The sequence below is a fragment of the Argopecten irradians genome, chromosome 1, assembly GCF_041381155.1.
Source record: "Argopecten irradians isolate NY chromosome 1, Ai_NY, whole genome shotgun sequence".
NCBI lineage: Eukaryota > Metazoa > Mollusca > Bivalvia > Pectinida > Pectinidae > Argopecten > Argopecten irradians.
In genome coordinates, this window is record NC_091134.1 from 54079403 (window position 1) to 54100828 (window position 21426).

The 21426-nt window shown below is 34.6% G+C and overlaps 1 protein-coding gene across 8 annotated transcripts in view; it reads left to right on the top strand.

The window, feature by feature from the left end:
• Positions 1-21426, top strand: part of LOC138333435 (intersectin-1-like) — a 56886-nt gene that overhangs the window by 16539 nt on the left and 18921 nt on the right. For 6 of the 8 annotated variants that reach the window (XM_069281820.1, XM_069281811.1, XM_069281841.1 and 3 more), the window contains exons 7-32: positions 238-319; positions 731-825; positions 1047-1110; positions 1344-1534; positions 1878-1994; positions 3936-4086; positions 4401-4512; positions 4748-4897; positions 5089-5229; positions 5441-5528; positions 5694-5833; positions 6143-6294; positions 6799-6821; positions 7007-7177; positions 7663-7772; positions 8189-8331; positions 8549-8705; positions 9604-9750; positions 10236-10300; positions 10652-10749; positions 11352-11521; positions 15864-15927; positions 16301-16422; positions 16554-16685; positions 19679-19754; positions 20023-20217. In XM_069281820.1, coding sequence (XP_069137921.1) covers positions 238-319; positions 731-825; positions 1047-1110; positions 1344-1534; positions 1878-1994; positions 3936-4086; positions 4401-4512; positions 4748-4897; positions 5089-5229; positions 5441-5528; positions 5694-5833; positions 6143-6294; positions 6799-6821; positions 7007-7177; positions 7663-7772; positions 8189-8331; positions 8549-8705; positions 9604-9750; positions 10236-10300; positions 10652-10749; positions 11352-11521; positions 15864-15927; positions 16301-16422; positions 16554-16685; positions 19679-19754; positions 20023-20217 — 3156 coding nt within the window. Of the gene's footprint in view, positions 1-237; positions 320-730; positions 826-1046; positions 1111-1343; positions 1535-1877; positions 1995-3935; positions 4087-4400; positions 4513-4747; positions 4898-5088; positions 5230-5440; positions 5529-5693; positions 5834-6142; positions 6295-6798; positions 6822-7006; positions 7178-7662; positions 7773-8188; positions 8332-8548; positions 8706-9603; positions 9751-10235; positions 10301-10651; positions 10750-11351; positions 11522-12107; positions 15032-15863; positions 15928-16300; positions 16423-16553; positions 16686-19678; positions 19755-20022; positions 20218-21426 lie in introns of those variants that run through there. The other 2 variants (XM_069281850.1, XM_069281869.1) reach the window with 2 other exon arrangements.

A 21426-nucleotide genomic window follows, 5' to 3' on the forward strand; every position in this document is an offset into this window, starting at 1 on the left:
ACTTTGATAAATTGAAATAGTATCATGGTCCTGCCAAGTTTACCAGGTTTGACTGTATACACATGTAGAATCGGAATATCCAGAATAGGTATTATGTGTTTCCTGGGAGCCAGCTGTAAAATTTCATATTGATACTTTGTTCCTTCTGATAATCATAGTAAAAAATATATTTCAACTAGCAAGATTTACCTTGACAAGAAATGACTTAATACATGTATAATCTTTTGTTTGCCTTAGTGATGGGGATGCCAGCTGGAATGGATGGTAAGCCGAGGGCTGGATCCTTCACTGCAGTTCCTCCACAACCAATGCCGGTCGGGTATGTGAGATACTCATCATGTATTTGTTATATGTATATAGTTTATTGCAGTGTTTGCATTATAGAGAATATGACACTGTAATATGAAATGTATCAAGTAACATACTTTCCCTATTGTCTAGTTTGACATGAGTATGCATTTAAATATAATAATTATATTTCTGCTCTCGAGGGTTGGTATAAACATGTTGTGGTTGTAATGCTATACACGTGTTTATGTTCAAAGACACAATAATTTCTATTGATATTCTGTTTTAAAGATTGTTAACTGCCCGAATGTGTTTGTATTAAAGAAGAAGTATCAACACAAAATGACTCCCTTTCAAAGGTTCTTAGAACTACAACTTTATCATATGTCCGAGCATAGATATTTACCATATCTCTGAAATCTCTGAAAATTTTCTTTTACAGACAAATGAGTTCGTTTGCGATGCCCCATCCAATTAAACTGAAGTACACCCAACTGTTTAATACCAACGATAGGAACAAACGAGGGAGCCTCACAGGTGAGATTTCACTTTAATAGCTTGGAAACAAGACATTTATTTCTGTCATGCAAAAAAGGTGTCAGTATCTCTAGCTTAAATTGGATCCAACCTCCAATCCTCCATAACATTAAATATTCGTATTTACAAATGTCTTTTGCTGGAACATCAATCTACGATTCAATTTCAACATATACATGCTATATTTGAAGAATACTGATATATTTGGTTTTGTTTGTCAGGTGTTGAAGCTAGGGCTATCTTCCTTCAGACCGGTATACCACAGCCAATTCTTGCACAAGTCTGGTAAGTATCTATATAGCTAGTGCATTTAGCATTTTACTACTCGAATGAATCTTGTGATAAGCTCTTCATATGATTCTATCAAAGTTGAGAAAGTTGATTTATTTCAAAATGAGCACAAAAATGATTAAGATGTCATTTCTAGATAATAACAGCCTTCAGCTTTATACATTGAGAACAATTTAGAATAAATGGAATTTTTGTTAGTTTTAAATTATTTGTATGGTGTTATACAGGGGTCTATCAGATGTAGATAAGGATGGAAAACTGACGTGTGATGAGTTTTGTATAGCCATGCATCTGATAGACTTGGTAAAGATGGGCGTAACGTTGCCACCCACACTGCCCCCAGAGCTCTTACCAACTAAAGGTCGCTCAGGTAGCTTTGGTCCACCACAAGTTAGCCAGGCACCACAACCTGTCCCAGGTTTGTGTTCACCTCCATTCTCTATTGTGAATTGCAGAAATTTGTGTATGATCTTTCCAGGGGCCTGTAACTTTTAATTTGGGAAAATACTGCATTTTTCCTTCCTTGAAATACATTTATTTAACAGATTTTTATTTATTTGGGAAAATATTTACATGTTTGCTGTCAAAAGTGCAAATATGTTTATGTAATTAACATATTTTCTATTTTTCCACAAATTATAAGCATGCGTTTTTTATAAAATCTGTATAATTTGCCAACTTATGTAATGTCTAATTTAGTAGAAAATTGTGTGACAAAGCTCTTTCCATGAGTTTTGTTTATTGTCCTGTATCACTGACAGGTAAGCCTAAGGATGCGTTTGAAGACCTGTTAGGAGGGATGGGTATGGCACCACCTCAGCCTATACAGCCCCAGGACAACAACACAAACCAGGAGCCAGAGGAAGATATGTCACAAGGTTAGCTGTAGAACATTCACCAGCAGTTGATAGTTATGTTCATTGTTTATAGGGTATATAGCAAAAGTCATATAGTTATGTTCATTGCCTATAGGGTATATAGCAAAAGTCATATAGTTATGTTCATTGTTTATAGGGTATATAGCAAAAGTCATATAGTTATGTTCATTGTCTATAGGGTATATAGCAAAAGTCATATAGTTATGTTCATTGTCTATAGGGTATATAGCAAAAGTCATATAGTTAGTTTCATTGTCTATAGGGTATATAGCAAAAGTCATATAGTTATGTTCATTGTCTATAGGGTATATAGCAAAAGTCATATAGTTAGTTTCATTGTCTATAGGGTATATAGCAAAAGTCATATAGTTATGTTCATTGTTTATAGGGTATATAGCAAAAGTCATATAGTTATGTTCATTGTCTATAGGGTATATAGCAAAAGTCATATAGTTATGTTCATTGTCTATAGGGTATATAGCAAAAGTCATATAGTTATGTTCATTGTTTATAGGGTATATAGCAAAAGTCATATAGTTATGTTCATTGTCTTATAGAAAAGTCATAGTATATGTTATGTCAAAAGTCTATAGTTATGTCATATGTCTATAGTTAGTTCATTGTTTAGTATAGCAAAAGTCATATATAGTCATTGTTATGAAAATCATATAGGGTATATACAAAAGTCATATAGTTATGTCTCATTGTTTATAGGGTATATAGCAAAAGTCATATAGTTATGTTCATTGTTTATAGGGTATATAGCAAAAGTCATATAGTTATGTTCATTGTCTATAGGGTATATAGCAAAAGTCATATAGTTATGTTCATTGTCTATAGGGTATATAGCAAAAGTCATATAGTTATGTTCATTGTTTATAGGGTATATAGCAAAAGTCATATAGTTATGTTATTGTTTATGTTATAGAAAAGTCATATAGTTATGTTCATTGTTTATAGGGTATATAGCAAAAGTCATATAGTTATGTTCATTGTTATAGGGTATATAGCAAAAGTCATATAGTTATGTTCATTGTATTATAGGGTATATAGCAAAAGTCATATAGTTATGTTCATTGTTTATAGGGTATATCAAAAGTATATAATGTTCTTGTTTTGGTATATAGCAAAAGTCATAAGGTAGATTCTTTGTACTCTAGCTATCTAATTTACACGGAATTTAACACTGCAAAAAATCTTAAAATATTATTTCTTCAACATGACATAATTGTGTCCTTTGAAACGGTCATTATCAGATGTGTATAAGGATCCTTTTATTCAAATAATAAATGATTTTTACTTTAAAGAGACAATTCACTCAGGCAAATTCTTTTACATAAGCAATAAGCAAACTATAGCATAAATGTATTGTTCTACATTTCTTATGAAACATATAACGTAAAACATTGACAAATTCCACGACATTGTTTAGTATTTTAATCTATACCGTTGTAATTATAAATCGTTAATCAATACGATTAAGCAGGTACAATATTAACTCTGTACCCATACCCGAGCCAAAGTCACGCACGTTAAACAAATGAACTACATAACCACTGAGAAGGTGATAAAATGATCTTTAGGCAAGACAATTCACCTAATAAGGTAAACACACTACTCTCAGAGCGATTTGAGCAGTTCTAGCCAAAAGTTGCATTACTTTACGAGCAAGGGACAGGGTTCGGCATACAAGAAGTTCGACCACAGTGTGTAATGGCGGACGGCGAGCAAGTTTGAATATTTCACACACGTGTCACCACCATAGGCGTTTCAGGCATATCACAGTAAAACTGACTGATGTAATTTCCATTAGAACTTGTTTTATCTGATATATATACAAATTTTAATGTTCTCTTAGACTGAATTGTCCCTTTAAAATTGTCTTTTGATTTTAAATGTATTATAAGAAAATAATCAGTCACTTACAACTATCATTTGTAGTAACATTTGAGGATAGACGGAAAGAGAACTTTGCTAAGGGACAGGCTGAACTTGACCGTCGTCGACAAGCGCTTCAGGACCAAATGAAAAGGGAACAGGAGGCTCGCATGCAGAAAGAGAGACAAGAGCAGGAAAAAAGGGAAAGAATTAGGTAAGTCATAGTACTTTTTTCTTTGTGATAAAACAATTTCAATAGTACATTTACTTAACAGGAACTTTATTTCTTCTTTATTATCTTGCATTGTATTGGAGTTTGAATGTATTTTTTATGTAGATTTACATTATGGAAAGAAAGTTTATGAGCACATTTCTATGATAATACCTGGGCTTCACCTGATTTGGAAATTATATTTGTCATTATTACGTAATAGATACATCTCATACGATTATTTGATCACATAATTTTTATGAAAAGGAATACTGCAGTACATTTTGTTTATAAGATTTCATTGTACTATTTTGAAGGCAAGAACAAGAAAGGAAACGACAAATGGAGCTAGAGAAACAAATGGAAAAGCAAAGACAGAATGAGCGAGAAAGGGAAGAACAACGTCAGAAAATAATGGAACAAAGAGAGGTACAAAAAGGATGTCCAAAACATGTATTACCAGTCAATCTTTTACAGCATTGTTGATTTTGTTTACTTGACAAAGTGTTAGTATATGTAGTATTTCTTTTTTTGAATAATGATAATTAAAAACCACCTTACAAACTGCAAATCTCTCATTATGTAATCATCATATTACCAACATACATGTGTTTTAGATTTTCTTATATTGAAATAATTGTGTTCATATTCCTATGTTAATTAGGCTGCCAGACGCGAGTTAGAGCGTCAGAGACAGATGGAATGGGAACGACAAAGGAAAGAACAACTACTGGCAGAGAAACGTAGAGAATATGAGCAGTTAGGCAACCTAAAATCTCGCTCAAGTAACCTCAAGTGTGAGCTGGAATCACAGGTAAGACTGATTCTACTAGAATTGGATGGAAGTTCATGTGAAAATGAACTTATTGTTTCAAACATACACATTTTTTAATATGTCATTCTCAGTTTGATATTAAACATAAAAAATCAGTGATTTAAGTGATATTCCTGTATTATTCCAAAGCTTTATGTTCAGTTTTTCTAAATATGCTGTTTTAATATCAGGAAGGAAAGAAAACAGAAATAACACAGAAAATCTCACAAGTGCGTAATGGTGTGACAGACTTCACAGGAAGTATAGAGTCTATGAGAGGCAAAAGGGATACCAAAATGTCTGAAATGGAAAGACTTCAAAATGAGCTACAGGTAGGTATCTGTAAATCACCACTTTATAAAAAATACTTATTATTTTTATTGAGATAGGTTCAGATTCATCTCCTGACTGACTACATGAAAACTAGTGATTGAATTGAAAAGGTTTTGAAAATTAATCTGTTTTTTCCCCATGTTATAAAATGTGTTTTTGCCCAAAAGTGTAAAATATTGTATTACGTATTTCCAAATGTTTGTGTTACAGCAACTAAACCAGAACTACCAGCGTGTTCAGCAAGAGAGAGAACAATTACACATTCAGATGCAGACAACTGTCCAGAGCAACCCTCTATGTAAGTGTTGGTCATCTGTGTAGACCTGTTTTATGATCATGACTGGAGGTCAATGTTGTTATCTTACATGTCATGTGTGATTCTGCAAGCAACAGTTAACGGCAACAGTTGAAAAGAATTTTCTGGTATATCAATGATGTAAAATTGATCTTATTTCTTTAACAGCGGAAACTCACAGAACAGTATTACATAGTGTGGAACTGAAGAAAACGACGATACAGAAGCTGAAGAAGGACCTGGAACAGATAGAGAGGGACACAGAAATCCAGCTTCAGGAGATCGACAACAACAACTCAGATCTCAGTGTTAGTACACTAAGTAGTGATCATTTGTTTGTAGAAAATATTAAGTCTTTTATAATGCCCTATAAATGTTAGATAACAGTCTCTGAGATAACAGTCTCTGAATAAGATCAAGGAGTTTTGTTATATAGAACTTTTATAAATGGGTGTTAATAACACCTTAATTCTTGGCTTTAAAGATGAAAAATCTGTGCATAATGATATAAGGACATGAGTGTAGTATGTCTATAAAAATCTATAAAGCTTACAAAAAAGAATTAAAAGCTGACAAAAGAATGCCTTCTGACCTGAATTTTGAACTTTATCTTTCAGGAACTGAATACAAAGCTGAAAGATCTCCAGAATGAATTGATTTCCATTCAGTCACAACAGGCTTCAAATCAACAGAAAAAATCAGAACCAGATAACGCTAGTAAATTAAAACAAGATAAATTACGTAAAGAATTAGAGGCTCAGAGACTACGGTAAGATTTAGTATTGTTTAGTATATACACATCATATACATCTGGGAGAATAAAATATTTGTACTGTGAAAAAAAAAAAATATTTAGTATTGTTTCATTTTGATTTCAATTTTAAAATTCATTTCTTAGAGTATTTTAGTTCCAGAATTAGCATGTTTCTTTTCATTGTAATTTTTATATGGTCAGAGATGAAAAAAGGTTTTGGGTACAAGTACTTTAATCTATCCAAATGTATTGCGACACAGATGCTGTTTGTTAATAAGTTAACTGTTACAGTAAAACATGGTTATAACTAACCTCTGGTGACCAATTAAATTGCTTTGTTATAAGTATACTTCGTTATACACACATTATAGACATCTAGGAACCATAATAGGAATGAAAATTAGTACAGTATAACCATGAATTTGTTCTAAACATGTTCTTTATAAACATGTTTTACTGTATTTATATACTGTTTTATTATCAATTTTGGCTATTCATTTCTGTTTGGCTTTTTTTCAGAGAGGAAAATGAAAAGAAGGAAAGTAAGTACTTTAAATATTTACTGCAGATTTTGTTTATGGTTTTATTTTGATGTAATTTTGACATCTTCTCCAGGAAAATCAAAGCTTCTTCAAATGAATACCTCAATGGTTTAAAAATCAGGGGTGCTGTTACTTTCAATTTTATGTCTGTTCCTATAACCTTTTGTTTATTGTAATATTTATAGAATTAACAACAAAAAGTGACAGTGGTTCGTGGTTTGCTTTTGGTAATGACAAAACAACAGCAGAAAGTACTCAAGATGATATATGGAGCAGTGCATTCAGCTCAGAGAATCTAAAAGCTGCCGAGAACAAACAGGACATTTGGGCGTCAGCCTTTTCTAGTCAGTCCACAGGTAAGATATTATTGGTGGCTATTGCACTTGTACTGAAAAGTCTGACAAGTTTATTTTCTGATTTGCTCAAATATTAATAGTACGTTGGAATTTGAACTCTGTAAAATTGAAGACTTGTAATTCAAAGCATTTGAAACTTTTTACTCCATATATTCAAGTGTACTTAACTCAAAGTACATTTTTTACCAAATTCTTCACAGATTTGAGATAAAAAGTTCTGAAACATTATGTCAGATCAAACCACTCATTAGTTTGTATTATAGATACATCGCACTACAGAACAATTCATTGATACAGGTTCATGCAAATTGATTTGTATACAAAATGCACTGTAGTTTGGCTGCAACTATTTTTTTCTGGGAAAAAATCACAGTGAAAAATTGCTATTCATACAATGATCTATTACAGAACCACTTATTGTTAGAAGTATTAGGTAGCAGTAAAAAAAGCGTATTTTAATGAAATGATACCATCTTTTTATTCAGATAAAACCACAGTATCCAGTGATAGCAAGAAAACTAAGTATAAAGTGATGTATCAGTTTGATGCCAGAAACCAAGACGAGTTGGGATTAATGCCAGGAGAAATTGTAATGGTAAGACATTTATCCAGTATTATCCTCTGCTGTAATTGTTTTTGTGCAATCATTTTTGGTACAATATAAGAGAGAGGTCATGATTTATGACTGAAAATTTTTGTCCAGGCATGATTTTGCTCAGCTGTTTAGCTTAAATCATCTACATGTATTTTCATTTTGAAATCTATAAAATATTGAAATCATGAGAAGCCTTGTTGAAATGCTTATAAGCGTTTTAATTTTGATGGTTCAGCCATATTTCTCAAGAGTTCTGCTATCTTTGATGTGAAGTCATGCCGGTATGCCTCTAAACATTGTTATCGTGAGCCTTATGCTGTAAAGAAGTATTTGGTAGTCTTTAATCTAAGGATTTATGTAAAAATTCACCTTTTCGTAAATCATTTATAGTTTGGTAATGTTATGTCTGTCCTCAGGTACCGGAGGATCAGAGCGGAGCTGAACCTGGCTGGATGGGCGGCGAGAAGGACGGTAAAACGGGCTGGTTCCCTAAAGATTATGTGGAGATAGTAAAGGAGGACGAACCGTCTAGTCAATTTCCTGGAATGAATGCTTTCAGGTAAAACAGTCTCTCCATTTAACCACTTGTATAATACCTTACCATTTTACATACTTTTCCAGTGGCTGGAAGTATTTATGAATGTTGATTCTACATAGAAGAATTACTTAAACTAATACATTATTCCATATTTTTAGTCATTATTTAACCATTCTAATATTTAGATGTTAGTTTTAATGAAACACGCATTATCTGCCTGTGATGTTTGTGGTGACAGTGGTGCTATGACCTCGACACAGAGTCCTGTACCAGTACAAATAACAACTGCAGAGACTAAAGCCGCAGACTCCACTCCACCTGCCAAGTTTGTTGACGACTCTTCCTTCTCTATTGTACAACCTAAACCAACTGCACCTTCACCTACTCCAGGCCAGGTAAGCTCTACCATACACATACAGGACTAGTTCTTTAGTTTAATGTTTGGATGTATCATAGTAAGAAATGTTTGTTTGTTAGCTTGTAATGGCCCCATCAACAGTGAGGGTCATTGAGTGCCAAACTTTAAAACAACAGTGGTATAAAGTGTAACTTTTACATATTTATATGTTGGCCACAATTCGTCTCCATTGTAAATTAACATCAGAATTCGACATCAACCAAACTTGAGTGTAGAACTTTCCGTACATTTAGTATGAATAATTTGCAGTTCAATTTTTATCAAACAAACAAAATATTTCATTTCATATGCAAATTCAAAGCTTAAGACATTAATGAAACATATCATATAAAATATTGACAAATTCCACGTCATTGTTAAATATTTTAATTAATATCGTTGAAATATCAAATCGTTGATCAATATGATGAAGCAGGTACAATATGGAGGCTGTACCCATACCCGAGCCAAAGTCACGCACGTTAAACAAATAAACTATATAACCACTGAGAAGGTGATAAAATCATTTTTAGGCAAGACAATTCACCTAATAAGGTAAACACACTACTGTCAGAGCGATTTGAGCAGTTCTAGACAAAAGTTGCATTACTCTACGAGCAAGGGACAGGGTTCAGCATACAAGAAGTTCGACCACAATGTGTAATGGCGGACAGCGAGCGAGTTTGAACATCTACACACATGTCACAACCATGGGCTTTTCAGGCATATCACAGTAAAACCGACTGATCTAATTTTCATTTGAACTTGGTTTTTTCCGATATATGTACACATTTTAATGTTCTCTTAGACTGAATTGTCCCTTTAATAAAACATTCAGAGAAATATGATGTCTGTGTATTTTGAAGACACATGTGGATTTCTGTCTTTATTTCCAGGGCACCGCGGCTCCAGATGGACTTCAGGCCCAGGCTCTGTATCCATGGAAGGCTAAAAAGGACAACCACTTGTCCTTCAACAAAGGAGATATTATTGTTGTTAAGGAGCAGCAGGAAATGTGGTGGTCTGGGGAGCTTAATGGACAGGTAAGCAGGTGACATAAGTAAATGGGGCTATGGTCTTGATACAAATATTTTTTGTTTCTATGGTTACACCCTTATTGATAGTCTTGGTCATTTTCCCTCGATAATTTTATAGTAGCTTATAGGGGTTACTTCAGTGCACCAGTTAGAGTTAAAGTAAAGTGTCTCGTTAAAGAACTTACTAAAATCAGAGAATTAATGATTTTAGTAAACTGAGATACATGAATTTTCTCTCAAAGATTCCAACCAGATTAATTTCACACCATAAGTTTTGATTATCAGGAGTAATATGAAAGTGAATGGAATGGTTTATCTATTATTGTTACGATCTGATTTTGACAGGTAAATAGCTTTGGTTTAGATAATTGCTCTAAACTTTACTCTGAATTACTTTTCCAAGTAGCCAAGCCAGTAAATTTCACTGCAGAGAAAGCTAGTTGGATGAAATCAAACTATAAACATATTTTGTTTCTTTCCTGATTTTAAAGGTTGGCTGGTTCCCAAAGTCTTATGTTAAGTTAAAAGGTGCTGGGCTAGCTGGGTCAAACAAAAGGTGAGATACTTACTATTTAACCATCCATTTTCTTTGGTAAAAAAATTGTTGATTTTCACTAATTTGAGGAAAATCGAATTTCACAATATGGCCTCAAGAGTATGTGTACATTTTTTATGAATCAAATTTTTGCAACCATGTCCATGTTCCAGGGAATCAAGAAAATATTGTCCTTGTGAAAATAGTTGGCTATGAAGTGATTTAATTTAAGAACCAAATAGCAAAACCATAATAGGATAAAATGTATTAAATACTATTATATCAATAAAAATAAGATATACCTGGTAGATAAAAAATGAAATGATAACTCAGTATCGCAATCAGTTGTAAAAGTTTCTCTGGTGATATTAGTTCCAGATCCCAGACACCCACCCTGGCCGCTGAACAGGTTGAGGGCGGAGGAAGTGCTAGATCTACACCACAGTTATCTGCCCCTGCACCAGAAGGAGGTATGGTATCATAAACATAAAATAGAATGTAAAACGATTTATATTTTATCACATAATCCGCCTGATATCCAGTGATTTCGCCTGTGTAATATTTTTGCGTATGTCACTAGTGTTATATGGTTTGGAGCGATTTTCATTAGCTGGAAATTCATTGTGACATCAGACAGAAATATTAAATAGACATGAAATTCTTTGTTATGTAGGTATTTGTAGTTATGTGATAAAAAGTATCTTAAATTTGTGTTCATTTCATATGAGATCTTATGAATCTCGTCTTGAAGTTTTAATTTTTGCTCGCCAAGGCTCGAAAAAATAAAAACTCCTTAGACTTGTTTCATAAAACCTCATATGAAATTAACACTCATGTAAGATCCTATACATAATTCCTTTCTCTTGATGTACTATTACCTAGTAACCAACATATGTGACAGTTTAGCAAGTGGTTATTTATTAATCTTGATCAGATACACATTGTTCATAAACTGAAAAAATGCGTATGTTTTATGATGTGTTCTGCCATTTTCCTTTCAGTTCTAAATAAAAAAAAAACATATGACTTTCTGTACAAGCTTATTAGATGGTACAATTTCATTACTTTTCAGAGAGCTATGTTGCTATGTATAACTACACCTCAGCAGAACCTGGGGATTTGAATTTTAACCAAGGTGAAATTATTATGATAACTAAGATGGAAGGAGATTGGTGGACAGGCTCCATCGGAGATAAATCGGGAGTGTTCCCAGCAAACTATGTCAAGAAGTCAGAAGTACAGGTTTGTAGAAAATGTTGGCGTATAAACTGTCGGTGTGTGTATAGTATACTAAATGTAGTCCTTCTGTTGTCTACTAATGCTATTAATGGGTCAAATCCAAGCTACTTTGTATGAGAGATAGCTGTGTTTCCCTCCATTCCTAATGACCTATTAACTTAAAAAGAGTAACATTTACTAAATTGTGAATTGAAATTATCCCAAAGTGAATGTGAAGTCTCTGACTATTTTGATATCAATACATTGTTCCACACTCTCATACAAATTTTTTAGGATTTGATGTGATGTGGAATGAATGCTGATAGAAATCTAATTATTATAGTGTAGTAATTAGTTGGAATATATTTAATCAATTCTTTATTTCCTTAAACTTTCATTTTAGCAACATCATCTTTAACAATGATTAGAGATCAGAACTACTAATTTTCATCTGCATGTCTGAATATTGTCTGGCAAGAAATCAATTCTTTAGTATAAACAGTTTTGATTTTGCACTTGCTTAGTATGTGTTTATTTAATTTGGATACATTTTCTAACACAATTCAATACATATCTACATTTTTCATGATACTTCATGTGCATGATTTTCTCCTGATAGGAATCTCTCAAATCCAGATATCTGTATTTTCAGGATCATCTTGTTAATAAGGTTTTGTGGAAATGTTTTGATAAACATGATGCTGTTCTGTCAGAGCAATTATTTGCATAAGATAATAATCAATATCTGGATTTGTGAGAATTCACTGTATATTGTAAATGGCAGTGACTGCTTGTCTTATTTATGGCATCATATCTTTATCCTAGATTGCTTCTGGTGGTTTTGATTTGCCTCGTAGCCTGTTTAACTCTGAGTATAACACCCCAGTACAGGCGGTGCTAGAGGGTGCTGCAGCTGTATTTAACAAAATTACCAACATTTCATCACAGTTTCCTCAAACTACTGATCAAGTAGATGCTAAACTCTCCACCAATGAAACATCTAAAGATGGCAGTGGATTAGATATGAACTTTGACCCTTTTGGCAGTGAATCATTGAAATCCGCAGGGGAGTCCACTTTTCCGGATCTTTTTGGAAGTGCATCCAGTAAAACACAGGAAGCATCATTTCCTGACCCATTTGGTTGTGATTCAAGTAAAACACAAGAAGAGACACCATTGCCTGATCCCTTTGTGGGCAGTTCCACCAAAACGGAAGGAGGAGGTATATTCCCTGATCCTTTTGGAGGTGATTCTAGTAAAGTTTCCGGAAATGTGTCATTTCCAGATCTGTTTGGAGGGGATTCAACCAAAACAACTGAAGACACACCTTTGGCAGATCCATTTGGAGGGGATTCAACCAAAACAACTGGAGACATATCTTTGCCAGATCCATTTGGAGGGGATTCAAATAAAACAACTGGAGACACATCTTTTCCAGATCCATTTGAAGGGGATTCAAATAAAACAACTGGAGATGCATCTTTCCCAGATCTGTTTGGAGGGGATTCAAATAAAACAACTGGAGACGCATCTTTTCCAGATCCGTTTGGAGGGGATTCAAATAAAACAACTGGAGACACATCTTTTCCAGATCCATTTGGAGGGGATTCAAATAAAACAACTGGAGACACATCTTTTCCAGATCCATTTGAAGGGGATTCAAATAAAACAATGGGAGACACATCTTTTCCAGATCCGTTTGGAGGGGATCCCTTTGGAGACACTGCTAATGGAGACACTGCTAGCAAATTTAAAGGGGGGACTTCTGATTCTTTTGGAGGTGATGCTAGTAAAACAGCAGTAGAAATGTCAATCTCTGATTTTGGTGCCTTCAACTTTGATGGTCCATCACCTGTGACTGTTATTCACAATGTGCCATCTTCTAAACCTGATACAGATGATGTACCACCACCACTGCCACCAATTAGAAGGAAAAGGTCAGGAGTTAAACAGACTGCAGGTATCAAACAGATAGGACAAGACACTACAACTAGTGGTACAGTTCAAAATCCTGACACAGCTTTCAATGAAGATCCATTCTCTAATACAGGAAATGCTGATCTTTTCGCAATGGAAGATCCTTTTGCAAATTCTACTACTGCAACAGTGTCTGACCCATTCACCAATATTCAGAATATCTCAACTGGTGGCTTGGATACACAATCAGATCCATTTGCAGGCACAGACCCATTTGAACATTCAAAGAATGACCGTGTGGTCGGGGATACTATTGTTGCTAGTGGAAACTCTGGAGAAGTGATGTCTGATCCATTCGGAGGTGATGACCTGTTTTCTACTACTACTACAGAAAATAGGCAAATGAGTGAAGTTTTAGCTCTTGGAAGAAATCTAATGTCTCCCAGCACTGACCAGGAGGTTTCTAATGTATTTGCCAACATTATACCACAGAATAACACTGACTACAATATGAATGTAAGTACATCAACAACCAATTTACAAAACTTCTCGCAGCCTAACTTCACCCCAACAGCACAACCCAGTATCCTAAGTACTAGTAGTGAAATCACAGGAACAGTATCCTTTACAGGCAAGACGCATGATGCAGAAAGTCCTGATTCCACATATGAGATTATATCTTCCCCTCCTCTTCCTTCTGTCAGTAAAATTCCTCCCAGACCGCCAAAGCCACCAAGACAACCAAAAACAGTACATTTTGAACCAGAAGCAATATACGAAGATTTGCCCAATGAATTTTGGACACAAGAATTAGGTACATCAAATGAAAACGGTGGAGGAGCAAGTATGGAGGAAAAGTTTGACCAAATCAAAGGTGAAGTTGATATATCAAAGAGCTTTGGGGGAGGTGAGCCACCGTTATCAAGTTCTACTCCACACGAATTAATGGAGGACCCTTTTGGAGGTGACTACTTTGCCTCTACAACAGATGAGCAGACAAAGACAGGTGAGGAAACCTATGATGATGCCTCTGTCGGAGGATTTGTGGCAGACTTCGGGTCAATGACATCCCCTAGTTCAGACGCTGTGAATAACCCAGTTCAGTATGGAAATGTTGATGCTATGTCATCAACTACTTCACCAGAAATTGTAGAAAATCCTTTCCCAGAATCGTCATATGAAAACACAGGCGACAATGTTCCAACTTCTGTATCACTGCCCAAACAAGCCTCCTCAGGCAAGAGTAAGAAAAAAGGTATAAGCTGGGTGAATAAATACATGAAGAAAATAACCTCATCTTCCTCAAAGGAACCAAAAGATGCACCTGCACCTAAAGAACCAAAACCTGAGCCTGCCCCCAAGGAACCAGATGTACCTGATCAGGGCCTCTATGAAGAACCTGTCAAGACTGATAATAAGAAACCAAATCTTGATAATGCCTTGACAAGTAGTTCTCAGCCTCCAACCACGGAACAGGATGAATCAGAGTTGTATGAAGAAATCAACGTACGATCTCCAACGGGAAGTGGTGTTGCAGGAATCACTCCAGCTAGTAACGTGTCTGGATCACTTGGTACAGCACAGACAACCAGTATAGCCCCCAGTGTTATTCCTGAGGTAGGAGACACTTGGAATATCCCAGCACATCGCAGCACAACATCCATAAAAATATTGTTCCTTCGCATTTAGTCAAGTGGTCAAATCCACATACAACTGTGAAATAGTTTCGAGAGCATGCCCCTGAGTAGAATATTTCCCCATGGCAAGTAAACATTGATAGCTTGATATAATATACCTCTATAAGAGATCAAATGCTGTAGGTTAATATTTAAAACTGATATTTGATAAAAACTCATATTTGTAGGAATACATTTTTGTTCTTGATTTAATCTGACCAAGCAAGCAATTTCGACATAACTGGTATATATTAATTTTTTGGGTCAGTCAACAAATTAAAACAGCTGTTGTTAATATGAGAGTATGTATTTATATAGTATTTCATGATATTACGTGATATGTATATTAGACAGGTACTAGAATAGAGCATGCTGAATTGATATGTTTTCTTCACAATTTCCCACCTTGCTTGACCTCTGATCATGACCTTCAGCACCTGTCACAATGCATTCACCCAACTATAATCACAATGTTTTTCTGCATGACTTTGTCACTTCTAACACTAACATTGTAATTTACCTAATACCTCTGTAAATTAAACATGCTTTAAATTTTATTCCTGTAAACAAAATCAAATAAATCTGCTGATAAATATTTCAAAATTTGCTTACAGAAGTTTATATTTTTAATAATAATAAACATATGTACCTATTTCAAGATTTTGTGGAATTTCTCTGAAAACTCAACTGTAATCCTTTATGTCATGAAGTTTTAACACCATGTATACTGGAAATTGAAATGATGATAATTATTCTTCGTTTGAATTATTCAGCCAGCTCCAGCAGCTTCCACAACACAAACAAGTAAATCCGGTTCACTTCCTTTAAAAAAGCCAGGTGAGAACAGATTACATTAATTAATGCTGAGTCTACTTTACTGTAGTAAAATGTTATTTAATTATCAAATTGAATCATTGTAATCTTAACAAAAAAAGCCAGCGATTGAAATACATTTACTTGGACAGTAGAGCTGCTATCAAGGGTCAAAATTGTTCAGTCCCAGAAATTTGCTCAAGAAACATTATTGAAATATTCATTGTCTCATATTGAATAAAGGTTAGAAAAGAGATTTTAAAACTTAAAGTCTATAACATTGCCCTGCTTGATACAAGAAATCTTTGCCCTGTTTAGTATTAAAATATTCTTTAGATAAAGACATTTTGTTCTTATGTAGAAAAGAATGGTACACACATGTACTTTTTCATTACAGAGATAGCGTCAGTTATAGCCTCGTACACAGCCACAGGACCAGAACAACTCTCACTACAACCCGGACAACTTATACAGGTCCGCAAGAAAAGTCCTAGCGGCTGGTGGGAAGGAGAACTTCAGGTAACATCACACAACCCCAGAATGTTCATTAAACTACAAAAAAGGTTTCAATTTGATAATAGTGATGCTAATAATACACACTTTATCTTTCTTTCAGTATAATTATCTTTAAAAAAAAAATTTATCTTCAGGCAAGAGGGCAAAAACGTAAAATTGGTTGGTTCCCTGCTAATTATGTGAAATTGTTAGGAGCATCCAGCAAACCGTCGACGCCTGACACTTCCCTACAGACACAGAGTGGTTCCTCGTCACCGGCCACCATGGTAAGCCTGACAGGAGAGAGGGATTAAACCTTTGATCTTCAAAACTTAAGCTTTGACTTATGAAACCAACTTAATATTTGAAATTCATGATAATTCAAGGTCAAAAATGAAAGATAGCATAATAATTGTAAATTTTGAAGCATACATAAATGCTGATGTTTCTTCGTCCTGAAGGACTTTTTGGTATGTCTTGCCAGAATGTACATAAGACTTGTCCTCTTTCCAGAAGTAGAGAATAATTTAACAATGAAATTAACTAATGTGAAAGTGGTGAAAGTTTGTGATTAAAATTAGAATAATCAATTGAAAAATGGAAATTGGTGTGAGAGTCCTTCTGTAAAAGGAAAATATTGTTATTTACAATGTCTATTGAATAAAAAAATATTTGAAAAAAAAAGAAAGAAAAAAAGAAAACAACAATGAAATTGAAAATAATGCCTTGAATGTTAAGTGGTGGTATACACAGTGGACCCGCGATAATTTGGACGCCGATAGTCCGGAAAACTCGCAATCCGGACGGAAATGTCAGGGAGCGAATTTCGGTAACGTAATTTATACTCACTAGTCCGGAAATTCGTATTCCGAATCCGGAACTCCATTTTGGGAACGGAACGTAATTTTCGTTAATAAATTCCCGCAATAATCCGGACAATTTGTTGTTGCCACGTGCCGAGAAAATCCAAGGCCATCTCAGTCATGTGTACAATACACACTATCATTTGACACTGAGTGTGTTGTCATAACGACGGCTGCCAGGTCATAGCCACGGGCGTTTACCTGAACACCTTTCACACGGGTACATGCAGTCATTAACGGTTCATTAGTTTTCTATATAGGAGATCAAACTTCATTGTTATCCCCCGCCCAACGAAGAATGGTTTCAGGAGGTTGTTATCCCCCGCCCAACGAAGAATGGTTTCAGGAGCATAACTGTAAAACCAGTAGAGATATTTCCACGAAACTTCATACACACATTGGTCTTATGGTCTAGTAGTGCCTTTTGCTATTTTTAGGTTTTCTTTTTTTGCATTTTTTCCATAACCATGGAAACATTGCTGAAAATATCATATTTTTGTACCAGGTTCGTTTCCGGAGCATTACTCTAAAACCAGAAGAGATATTTCCACAAAACTTCATAGACACATTGGTCTTATGGTCTAGTAGTGCCTTTTGCTATTTTAAGGTTTTCACTTTTTGTACTTTTTTCTGTAACCATGGAAACATTGCTGAAAATGGCAGATTTTTGTGTAAGAATCGTTTCCGGAGCACAACTCTAAAACCAGCAGAGATATTTCAATGAAACTTCATAGACACATTGTTCTTATGGTCTAGTAGTGCCTTTTGCTATTTTTAGGTTTTCATTTTTTGCATTTTTTCCGTAACCATGGAAACATTGCTGAAAATATCATATTTTTGTACCAGGTTCGTTTCTGCAGCATAACTGGAAAACCGGTTGAGATATATACACAGAACTCCATAGGCACATTAGTCTTATGGTCTAGTAGTGCCTTTTGCTATTTTAAGGTTTTCACTTTTTGTACTTTTTTCTGTAACCATGGAAACATTGCTGAAAATGGCAGATTTTTGTGTAAGAATCGTTTCCGGAGCACAACTCTAAAACCAGCAGAGATATTTCCATGAAACTTCATAGACACATTGTTCTTATGGTCTAGTAGTGCCTTTTGCTATTTTTAGGTTTTCACTTTTGTGCTTTTTTCTGTAACCATAGAAACATTGCTGAAAATATCATATTTTTGTAGCAGGTTCATTTCTGGAGCATAACTCTAAAACCAGCAGAGATATTTCCACTTCATAGACACATTCATTTTATGGTCTAGTAGTACCTTTTGCTATTTTTAGGTTTTCATTTTTTTGCACTTTTTCCTGGGTTTTTTTTCATACACATAAGTCTCCACAATCAAACTTACTTCAGCTTTGATATCTCCATTGGCAGGGGATCTGAATGACTATGTACTTGTTGTAATTGAGATACGCAATATAAATATTTATTTAGCCACACGCTTTTAAACATGAAGTTTGAGCTTGGGTACGGGTACGTATTCTGTAGATACCTTACTTGTTTCGCATGCAGAATATATCGATATGAGTATCAGATACAATAAAGTGAGATAATACTTACAAAATTAATAAGAATTTTAAATGTATGTGAATCTGTTCGAATTCATCGTCTGTGGTATAAGATATAAAGGCTACGGCACATGCCATAACGTGTGTGACATTGTGCACAAAGTTAGACGTGAACGGGCGCGTGGTTGTTACTCACGTCTGTAAGTCAGAAAGCAAAGACTTGTAGAGATTGTCATTAAAACACACATTATACAAAATAACAATTATATGAGTTCCTAAAGTGTTCACAACTATTTGTTATCATAGTTTTTTTATACCAAGAACGTAGATGATATTGATTCTTGCTTAGGCACTTTGCCGTACGACAGATCAAGAGTGGGATACGTAGCTATATGCATATACATAATATACAATTAATTATGGCTTTAGGTTTCGTATTTTGAAAAAGAAATACGTTTATTTATTATTCTTAACGTAATGATATATAAATACCTATAAAACATAACAAACGAAGTATTGATTATAATACACGTATATTACATAAAAGCCTGTCATCGATTACAAGGTCAAGGGGAGTAACTCGTACGTGACAATTTAATTGACTAAGAGCGCGGAATTTGGCAGTCCGGAAAACTCGTAATCCGGACGGTTTAGACTAGGAACGAAGGTGTCCGGATTATCGAGGGTCCACTGTATCCACATGTTTTTGTTTTCAATAAATCATACATCAAATCACAAAATATTTTCAATTGTTTTCGGGCAGCTGAGGTTACCTTTTAACATTATCAAACAGCTAAATAAATATTAATCCTGTGTCATAAAAAAGTTAGTTTTTGCATAGTCCATTTTTAAAGAAAAAGAAGAGAAAAATGCTAATCATTATCTAATTTAAATGTTTATTTTAGATAAATAGAACAAATACTCCCACCATACCCCCACCACAACTGGCGAGTCAGCCGGCCCAGCCTGAGGTCAAGTACAGTAAGTATAATACATGTGTATCTCCTTTTGTTCTACATATTATCTTATACCATAATGACAAGAGATTGAACAGCAAGCAAGGTCTACACAAGTTCCAAAAGTTATACATCAGGTCTGAAAGATGACTACACCTATGTAAAGTCTAATGCTTTCAGTTCAAATTTAAAATCATAACAAACTGAATGTTATCATACCTACTGAATTAATCTTCACTTAGTTTGGTTATCAGTTTTAACATACAACTATTGTCCTTTTGTTATTGTTTTAGTTGACCAGGTGGTGGCCCTGTACCCATACACAGCACAGAACGACGATGAACTGACATTCCATAATGGATCTGTGATAAATGTAATTAGTAAAGACGATGCTAACTGGTGGTCAGGAGAGTGTAACGGCCAGACCGGCATGTTCCCCGTCAACTACGTTGATGCCCTAACTACGTCTCCACCACAGGAACCAACATGTAGGTAAAACGTAAACCTTGACCTTTATACTGTAGGTCAACTTAACACTGTACACAACCAAAACACAGAAAGGAAGTATCATTTTGAATACAATATGACAGCCACATGATTTAATTAATATAAGAACTCAATGACTGTGTTTCGTAATGTCAGAACTTATTTCATTGCATTTCAATTGCATCTTCTGTATAAATGGGTTCAAAAATAGCTGGAAATACTTTCAAATAGAAATACAAAGTTTTAGTGACATATTTGTTGTATCAGCAATGCCAAAACACAGACAACTTTAAAATGTTCAATCTTATTAGACTTGAAATGGCCATGAGAACAGGTTTCTCAGCTTCCCAACTACTCAATATTTTGTAAATATGATTGCTGTAACGCTTGACAATTATAGTACCTGAGCATTGTACGGGAATGTATAATAAGTTTTTATCACTATTTAGTAGTCACCTCTAAAATATCTCTGGGTTACACTATTTGCATGATTCCTTTTTGGCTTTGCATGATTGGTAGATGAGGTGTGGTTAACAATAGTTTTAATTGATCTTATTACAATAATGATGGTTAGTGACATATTGATAACTAAACTGTGTGATGAAGAATCAACAGTCAACATTTTTAGCCAATCAATCTCAAATTGTGTGGGGAATTTTCAATTCAAATTTTAACTTGATATTTAACCATTTTATTTGCCGTGTGGAAAGACAGTGACCATTTCAGTTAGTCAAAGAGATTGCCTAGTTTGTATTTAAAATGACCTAGTTAGTTTTTCATACAAGCTCTGAATGAACTGGTTGCCACCATATTTTTTTCACTGTAATAAGTTGATGTCATCACCGTTTGTTGATTCAAGACACCTTTATATCAAGTTGTGTTAATTATAACGTAATCTCACTCTTTGCTTCAGGAGATACAATAGGCCTGATATCAATGGGTTGTTGTTGACACTTGGGACAGGTCAAGGGGTCAAAGGTCGAGGGCGGTTGTCATGGAAACTGGAAATGGCTGCAGATTGTTTGTCTGACTTCTGACTCACTACATTTTACATAACAACTCCTACATCTATTATGATCAGACGTTAGAACGTTGTGATATTTTTGCTCACCTTAAATAGTTGCAGAATGAATGGAATGCAATGTAAAAAGCTGATGACATTGTACATGTTGTCTTTTTCAATTACTGCTTTTTTATCTTGACAAGTTTTG